Source organism: Benincasa hispida, chromosome 8, assembly GCF_027475165.1.
Source record: "Benincasa hispida cultivar pf3 chromosome 8, pf3_genome.v1.1, whole genome shotgun sequence".
In the NCBI taxonomy this organism is placed as follows: domain Eukaryota; kingdom Viridiplantae; phylum Streptophyta; class Magnoliopsida; order Cucurbitales; family Cucurbitaceae; genus Benincasa; species Benincasa hispida.
Genome location: NC_143485.1, coordinates 24,052,541 through 24,062,401, shown reverse-complemented (window position 1 = coordinate 24,062,401; position 9,861 = coordinate 24,052,541). Strand labels below are relative to the sequence as shown.

The window sequence follows — 9,861 nt, the reverse complement described above, 5'->3', positions numbered from 1 at the left end:
TTCTCTGCTTTTGTATTCGTTTTCTCATTGAAACACAGTTTATTTGAGTTTACTTGCTTATTGAGTATGGTTAAAATCAATAAAAGTATCCAAGGGTTTGATATTGGTATCAAATATTCATGGATACCTCCAAATATTAACAATATCAATAGCTTAGTTTGAGAGTAAATATAACTTCATTATTAATCTAGATAATTTTTTTTTATAAAATTTGTGATTTGTATAAATACTTGGGATATCAATATTTTTTCAATATATCTATATGGACATCGATATTTTAATCCTCGTTAAAATATTATACATTATTTGTTTCATGAGCATTGAAACAGTTCTCATACCCATAACTAAGTTTTCAATAATCAATTTGGGGGATAGTATCCATGTTACTCTTTGGAAAGGCTAATGTGTACCTCACTTTTGTGCATCTTCTTAGATTATAATAGCATTTTGGTCTTTATACTTTGAAGTTTATTCAATATCAATCTTTATACTTTCGATAAATTTTAGGTATAGTCCACAACTAGTTTATTATTAATTTGTAAAGAACTTTTGTTATCTATTAGCATTTTTACTATGATTTTTGAGAATATATTTACATATTGTATTTCCTTGAATGAAAATTATTATTATTATTTAACAAATTTCGTTAAAAATTAACGTTGAGGGACTAAGGACGTGTGTTGGATTGACTAGAGAAAAAACGTTTTCCAAAAAAGTCATTTTTATTTAAACTATTTTGATAGAAACTACTTAAAACATCGAAAGGGTTTCAAAAGTTATATTGAGTAGTTGTCAAACATTCTAATTTTTTTAAGTGATTTATTTTCAGAATTAAACATTCAAAAAGTTAAATCAAGTACACCCTAGATTTAAGATATATTGAAAGTACAAAAACTAAAATTGGACAACTAAAAATATATAGACTAAACTTGAACAAATTAATCAAAATTGTATTTTAATCTTTTCTTTATTACCCATGACATAAATTTGATATTAAGAAGGTTGATGACATATAATTTGATATTAAGAAGGTTGATAACATATATACCTTGAATCTTGTTGTGTCCTGTTCAAAATCGCTTAATATGAGCATTCGAAACTTCCATTTAGATGGTTATTTGTAGAATAGCATTAGATTATTTGCATCTAATAAACAAAACCAATAGAAATGGTAGTAATAGGAAAAGCTCGTCCTAAGAAATTTATCATTGGAAACTGTGAGTAGTAGCTAAAAATGGATAGCCAAGGCCAAAAATGATAAAATTTGTAGGAAAATTCTTTTAAATGACAAAACTTCTGAAAATATTTATAAATATAGTAAAATATCACAGTTTATGTGCGATACACCGCGATAGACTATTATCTATGTCTATCATGACACAAATAGACATAGATAGTAGTTTATCGAGGTCTATCGCAGTCTATTGCAAATAGAGTGAAATTTCGTTACATCATGTGAATATTTTGATTCATTTTGTTATATTTGAAAACAACCCAAATTTGTAATAATTGTAGCAACTGAAATTGCAAAAGATGAAAGTGAGTTTTTTTTTCCTTCCTCTCCATATTCGAGGTATATACAGATATCTATAGTTTGCCTGTAAATTTTTTAAAAACAAATTAGACCTAGCTTACCATTCCTTAGGTTTAAGGACATGTTTGAAAGTGATTTTAAAATAGTTAAAATTAGTTTTGTTATTTCAAAACCACTCTTAAACATTTTTTTTTAGAATAGGTGATATTATTGTACAATAACAGGGGGGGATCCCACAGCCCAGGATCAAGACATCAAAACAGCAAAGCACGAGCAAAGACAAGGCAACAAGATCAACAACAAAGCCGACAACATAAGACCAGAAGAAAACCAACACATAAACGCAAACTCGCAAACCACTAGGGAGAAGGTCAGAGAAAAGAACCCAAAATCCTACAAACAAGGGACAATAGCAAAACAAAGAACAATGTAAAGTTCAAAAAGAAAAAGACATATGTAAACAAACTAGATAAGACCAAGAAGATCAACCCACCAGGAAGCAGCACGGGCACGAATCGTAGAGATCATAAGGTGAACCAGAGCAGACACCAACCTCGATCGACTTCCATGCAGCCGCCGATTACACTCCTGCCAGATGTAGTATATGGAAGCACACCAGAAAACACAGAACTTACTACGCACCCCTTACACGACCCCACTCGGCACAACCAACTCAACTTTATATCCCAACCCACCACCCGATGCGACGAACCCAACTAACGCAATACCCCAGACCACACCTCTCTCCCAAATCCACACTAAGAAAATAAATGATCCCGCGACTCCACTCCTCCCCCACACAGAATACACCCCCCTCTGAAAACACACCCAAACTTCTCAACCAATCCCGCATACCCAACCTGTCCCTCATAGCTAACCACGCACAGAAGGAGTGACGCGGAATACCACCCCCTACTCACAAAATACCAGCCCAAGACACCCTAGGATGACAAGGACGCAAATTCTCCCATACACCAGCGATAGAAAACCAACCACTAGCATCCGACATCCAAACCCAATAATCCTCCCCCCTTACCCTAGGTCCCACTTCCTAAATAAGACCCCAGATCTTAAGTAGCTCCCAAGATACTGTGGGCCAACTCCAACCTCCCTCACCATCCATGAACTCCGACAACCGCGCCTCCAAACTACGCCCTACATCATAAACCACCGTAGACCCGTATGACTCCAAAATCGCACCCCCCGACAGCCAAGGATCCCACCAAACAAAACAAGACCGACCATCGCCGACCAACAAACGAACCAGATGCTTGAATCTTTCTCTACTTTGCAAGATAACCCTCAAGCATCAAGACCTCCCAACCTCACTCCGAACAGCCCACAAAGACCCCCAACGTAAAACATACACCTCCACCCACGCCACCCATAAAGAATCTAATTTAATTAAGAGAAGCCAGAGCAACTTTATAATAGCAGCCTGGTTCCAAGAGGCCACATGCTTTACACCCAACCCTCCTTCTCCTAACGACAAGCATACCTCATCCCACATCACCTGTGCACCACCTCGACTCATCACACTACCCTTCCATAAATAACTACGTAACAGATGATCAACCTCATGAGTTATACATGCAGGCAACACGAAGATGCTGCACCAAAAGACCTGAAAGGACTATAAAACATACCTAACAAGCTGCAACCTCCCAGTAAAGAAGAAGGACCACGCTGCCCAACTTCTAATACGAGTTGTAATCCTCTATATCAATGACACACAATCCACAACCCTCAACCGACCCGCCAATAAAGGTAAACCCAAATACCTAACCGGCAGCGAACCAAGAGAGAAACCCATAAACGCAGCTAGTTCCTCCGCCTCCCCAGACTCCACACCCCCAACAAACATGGAACTCTTCCCAACATTTGCAACTAACCCAGACAGCCCTACAAAATCTGCCAAGACCTGCCTCACAAACTCCAAAGAATCTTTCTTAGCTGCACAGAAAATCATCAAATCGCCTGTAAAAACCAAATAAGTCAGGCCCACACGCTCACATCGATCATGGAACCTAAACCACACAAAAGGTTTATTCAACAACCTAGACAAGACCTATATCACCATCACAAACAAAAAAAGAGACAACGGATCCCCCTGCCTCAACCCCTTCCTACCAGGAAAAAATCCTTCAAAGGAACCATTAATCATCACAGAGAACTTAGGCGAAGTAACACAAGCCCTTACCTAACTACAAACTGAAGAGGCGTACCTATAGCCAACAACACACCAAATAGAAAATCCTAATTGATTGAATCCTACGCCTTCTGAAGCTCTATCTTCAACACACAACGCGACTTCCCTATGCCCTCCTTATAGCCCCCCACAAGCTCCTAACATAATAAAATGTTATCGAAAATTGACCTACCCGGAACAAACGCAGACTGGTTACCACTAATGAAAGCAGACAACCACAACCGCAATCTCTCAGCTAAGATCATCGAGATACACTTATACACAACATTGCAACAAGAAATAAGACGAAACTCCTCCATACATTCAGCTCCCCGCCTCGTTGGAATAACAGTAATGGCAGTAGAATTAACTCCACCAAGTAGGTAACAGATCTCAAAAAAATTAAGCACAACGTCACAGAAATCGTTCCCAACCACACTCCAAGCAGCTCTATAAAAATCCAACAAAAACCCATCAGGCCCAGGAGCCTTCCTAGACTTCATCGAGAATAAAGTCTTCTTAATCTCCTCCCGACTCACTGGCCGACAAATTGCCTCCACCCCTTCCTCAGACCATCTGAACTACACAATACCCCCAATTCGGGTAGTTAGATCCTTATACCCCACAGGCTGAAACTCTAAACAACCCCGAAAGAATTCTATTGTCACCCCTACCACCTTGTCACACCGTCTGACGAGTCCCCCCAACATCCACGATCGTAAATAAACCATTGTAACTGTGACGAGAACGAACACAACGATGAAAAAAAGCTGTGTTCATATCACCTAACTTCAGCCACCTCACCCTGGCCTTCTACCGAAGCGACGCCTCCTCCAATCTTGCCACTAACTAGAACACCTCAGTGGCCCGAGCTGCCTCCGCACACACCGACTCTGAAGTAGGATCCCTTTCTACCTCAGCCTGAGCAGCCTCCATAACCTGCCTAGCCGGCCGCACCTCATCAACTATCACAAAGATACACCTATCAAATGATGCACGAAAAACCCGCTTCACTGCCTTCAAATTTCGCACAAAGCTAACCATAGGAGACACATCCTCAGACCTTCTCCACACTGACCTGATAGTATCAATAAAACCCTCAGCCTCTGCCCAATGAGAAAAATAACGAAAGGTAGGAGGCGGCCTACTTCTCGTCTCCCTTGTAGAAACCAGAAGAGAGCTATGATCAGAAATCCCCCACTGAACAACCCTAACCTTCGAATACGGAAAAGCTACCTTCCACGCCTCATTAGACAACATCAATCCAGTTGGACTAGCAAGATACCATTCCCTTGAAGTTTACTAGTCCAAGTAAACCATTTACCTGTTGCACCCAACTCAACTAGATCCGCCTCCAGTAACGCCCCATCAAACTTCTCCATCTCCCTCAAGCTAAGGCAACCACCAAAATCCTCCGAACTACTAAAATAGCATTAAAATCCTCTAAAACAACTCCAGGAAGCTGCCATGAGACACACATATCACTCAACTGAGACCACAAATTCCTCCTCTTGCTCACGTGATTAGAGGCATACACAACACCAACTCTAGCACTAGATACAATATCCACTAAGGTTCCAGAAAATGAACTGCTCCCCACTGACATCATAGAAAAATCAGAGACACTTTTCCGCCACATCACCCAGATCCTCCCAGCACACTACCCTCGCATATGATAACCGCCGTCGCTCTCTTGTTGCAACATCACCCAGATCCTCACAACTCTAGGGGAAAACGCTTCAGTTTAATCCAGATAGGAGCAAAATAAAAAACAAAGGTTTCAGGAACAATACCTGGGGACCACTATCGTAATAACATGGGCTTGCCACCCAAGTACCACGAACCATTCTCCAGCACCCAATCCCATGACTCTACCTTCTTAAATTTAAAGATAATCAAACCGTTCTCCAACAAGGTAATAGTTGGCATCTCTACACATCCCTAAATTCTCTGAATATGTCGACAAATAATAGAATACGGGAGTTTGGCATCCATAAACTGACCAACCAAAGATTTCTCCCACAAATAAACACCCTCATCAGTAATCTCCTCACAAGGTTCAACAATAACTTTATCATTTTCAACCAATGGGGGGATGAACTCTAAATTACCCCTCATCTTATACCCAAAAAGGGCGGCCCATGAATTTTCCCCTTTCACACCGGAACCGGAACAACTAGAACCACACCCCTCCTCCAACCGGTCAGACGTTTGAACAAACCCTCTAGCTAAACCGATTTTGGGAACCGACTCCTCCCACTCACGGAAAACTCGTGTGTCCACCGAACGACCCTTACTTCCACAAAGCTCAACCCGTAAAACCTCCTTACTGCTTGACTTCTGCCTCCCGAGCCCCCCAACTCCGGCCCAGCACCACACGGCCCACCTATTGACGCACCCACACCTTTCGACCCTTTCCTCAGCTCCCCCTACACCAGTCCACTCCCTTCACTCAGCCTCAACCCACTCCCAACAGGCCTACTCACCGTAGCTCCCTCAAGACCCAACCCAACACCCCTCACAACCCGGTTTTCATCCTGGTCCCCAACACCCTCAAGGCTCTCATTCACACCCTTCACTTTTTGGGCCTCAACTCCACACGAGCCCAAACTTCCCTACCCAAAAACTAACCCATTACCCAGCCCACCCAGATCATCCCTCATAACCCGATTTTCTTCCGGTTCTAGGTCAGACGACAGAGGCTTCTTCAACCCAACACTCCTCATACCAGACCCTTCATCCTCCATAGAACGATCGTAAGACAACCTAAAATCCTTCACCTCCAAAGAGCAATCACCAATCCCAAATCCATCTCCGATCTAAGCAGACGAAAGTGTTGACGAGCAACTCGACCTCCATTCTTCTCCTTCAGTCTTAAAGGCGACCGCTTCCGCACCATCGACACCCTCTTTCACCGTGGTTAAACCCATACCTCAATACCTCAAAACTATCAATGCTCGAACCTTAGATCAAAGTCGCGGCTGAAAACGTACCAAAAAATCATCTCAAACCTAAAATCGGCTGCCAACATCACCGTCTGATAACGTAGAAATTAACAGACCACCAGATCAACACCTCAATGAACGAAAAACACGGCAAACGGCTGCTTCTCCCCATCACTGTCTCAAACCTCGAACGAAATAGCTGACAAAACCTTACCATCTGCCAACAAATTGACTACTTAAGAACGAACGAGCAAACCCAGAGAACCCAGTCGGAAAAACGAACAAATCGGCGAATAACTCGGTGGAAGACAAATCGATGGTGTACCGCATCCAAGAACATAGTCGCGAAACACGTAGAAGATGACCAGTGGAAGCCCACCCTAGCGAAGACGCTCGACATTGTCTGAGAGCGGTGGCCCATGAAGGTCAACCGCACCAACCCATAGAAGCGGCGCTGGTAAACCCTTAAATAAGTAATTGTTGATGTTAACCACTCTTAAACATTCTTCTAGTCATTTGAAACTAACTTTAATAATATGAAAATTGCATTTAAAAGAGTAGAATTAAATATGAAATTAATTTTAAGTGATTAAAGATGTGTTCCAGGGTGGCTTTCAAAATGACAAAAATGATTTTAATTTTTTTTAAATCACTCTCAAACATGTACTTACGGATTTTTAAATGGATTGGATTTGTCCTCAAAATTTGAATTTATTCATTTTCAAATCTACTTGATTTTGTTTCAAATGGAAGAAATAGTGTGGTATTTTTGTTCGTCCAAAGAAGGATAACAACTATATTCAAACTTCAATTTCCAAAATGCAATGTTTGTCCAAAGAAAGGAAAATAGGTAAATTGAGGTAATGAAATGGCAGGAAATGCATATACAAAACTCATGGGTATCCTTCGAGTATCTCTAACTTAGAGCAAGGGATATGTATGGGCAAGTAAAGGTTTTGAAGATAAGAGATCGAACAATTTAAAGGTTAGATAATATAATTGATATAATTTTTCATGTTTAATTTCTTGGGAATTACAAATCTACTATAATTAGTGTTTTGAATTTTTTGTTCTTCTAGAAATTACATATGAAAATTCCATATTTACTCTCATTTTAGGACTTCTTTAGAGCATTTTTTTAAGACAATGTTGTTCCATCTATGATATTCATAGTGCCATGAACAATTATGTAACAACCCGACTTTTTGGAATGGGGATTGGACCGTTACTTCATACCTGCATAAATCTCAAAATGGTATTTTCACAAAATTTGACTAAATTCTAAAGAATAAAGTAAAATTTTCTTATAAAACCTATAAAAAGAACATAAATCCCTATTTGGGGTACCCCTAACTTTAATTTAAAATAAAAAAACGAATGAAATATTCAAAGAATTTAAAGGTTTAATTACAAAGCTAAAACTTGTATATATAAGAAAACATATGCGGAAGCGCTGTCAAGTCTCAAGGCCCGATCACGAATTCTTCTTGTCATTCACTGTTTTGTCCTTTTCTTTACTTGAGAAAAAAAAATATAGATAAAAGAATGAGTATAAAAATACCCAGTAAGTGACCCACTACTTGGCCCACTAGGTGTGCATGTTAGCCTTCCTATCAAGACAAAGGTGTGCATCTTGAATATAAGCATAGGCATAAGGGACGAGCCTGAAGGCATGCTTTAGTAGGAAGTGACTCCGAAGAGACACAATAACATAATCGTAGGTGGCGACCCCATAAGGACGTTGTAACATACTCAGGGGATGAACACAGTTCGATAAGAGTTTTAACAACCACCATCAGTCTACATGCAACATATATCGTCCATGTTCATATCAAACCATAACATAATATAATAATCATAGTAACATATCTCACGAGTTTCTAGAACAGTCTCAATAGTTATCTATCAGTCAATCAAGACAGAGCATTCCATCACAATAGAAATATGCTTTCAATGTATGTTGGGTTGTATGTCCTAAAAATCACAGTTTGTAAATTTAAACATATTCTATTTTTGAATAAAGATGTTATTGAGGTTTATTCAATAAATATGTTATTGAATATGTAAATTGCGCTTGTAAAGACTAAATCCAATAAATTAAGATTTATGGCTATTATATGAATACTTGGACTTTATGTGAAAACATAAAAATGGATCAAGTTTGAGTAAATAGCTAAAATGGTCTATAGTATATGAATAAGGTTGTGTAGTAACACTATTGGATGTGGCCCACTTTGTATCTAGTACAAACGATGTGATCCAGAATCGTTCATGTAGAGACATGCGAGGGGGGCTGTAAGATCTAAAGGCAACACTAGAGGGGGGTGAATAGGGTTGACTATATATATATATATATATATATATATATATATTTCTGTAAATAATTTTATCTTCAAACAATGCTCAATAAAGTTAACCCACTAATTTAATTAAAGAAAATTTATGCAAGGCAAAACTTAAATCATGCAAGCTATGATAACTTCAAATTTAAAGACAATTTAATCAAGGATAAATTTAAATAACACACTAAAAATTAAATCATGCAATTTGGAAAGATTAAAAAATAACTAAAACAAGAAGCAAAAAATTTGAAAACAAGAAATAAAAGAGAGAGGAAGAGAAAACATCGGAAATTATAGTGGTTCGACAAATTACCTACTCCACACTCCAAGACTCCTTCTTGGGTATTTCACTAAGTAATCCTCTTGCAGGTGAGGACCAAACCGACACATGACCCTCTTTTTCCTAGGCTAAAGAGAAACCAAGGATCCTTTTTACTGGTTCAGGATCAAACCAATTTATTTTTCTCATAACCCAAGGTATACTCACACCTTATACAATTCCCAAAATTTAAAAGAAAACCTCACAATATTACCTCTTGAAGGCTAAATATACAAGTTGAGCACTCAGGAAAAAAAAACTCACAAAAATAACTCTAGGCCAATTTAGGAGCAAGAAGGACAAGAATTTGAGAGTAGAGAGAATTGAGAGCTTAAGACTTGATAGCTTTTTTTGGGTGTGTCAATGAAGAGTAAAATCAAGTCGAATTTATAGGCGAGGGGGATAAATTTTGGTCATTGGATATGATTGCAAATGAAGGGTGGAGATTGAATAAAAATAGAAAAGGAAAGGATTTGAAAAGGAATTTTGAAAGATTGGAATTATTGAGATTTGGAGAATAAAAATGATTTGAA

At 38.9% G+C, this 9,861-nt stretch overlaps 1 protein-coding gene across 1 annotated transcript; it reads right to left on the bottom strand.

Moving 5' to 3' along the window:
* Positions 1-1,905: 1,905 nt before the first annotated feature.
* LOC150034443 (uncharacterized) lies at positions 1,906-5,104 on the bottom strand. The gene is made up of 7 exons (XM_090316736.1): positions 5,047-5,104; positions 4,581-4,954; positions 3,916-4,303; positions 3,316-3,511; positions 3,033-3,144; positions 2,028-2,122; positions 1,906-1,927 (listed from the first exon to the last, which is right to left on the bottom strand). The coding sequence occupies exons 1-7, from the start codon at positions 5,102-5,104 to the stop codon at positions 1,906-1,908; spliced, it is 1,245 nt and encodes a 414-aa protein (XP_090172862.1).
* Between the last annotated feature and the right edge of the window lie 4,757 nt (positions 5,105-9,861).

Coding starts and splice junctions, on each gene's coding strand:
- LOC150034443 (XM_090316736.1), bottom strand. CDS start 5,104: ATGGAGAAGTTTGATGGGGCGTTACTGGAGGCGGATCTAGTTGAGTTG. Junction 4,955..5,046: donor AGTTGAGTTGGGTGCAACAG/GTAAATGGTTTA, acceptor CGTGGAAGGTAG/CTTTTCCGTATTCGAAGGTT. Junction 2,123..3,032: donor CACAGGTGATGTGGGATGAG/GTATGCTTGTCG, acceptor TACATCTGGCAG/GAGTGTAATCGGCGGCTGCA.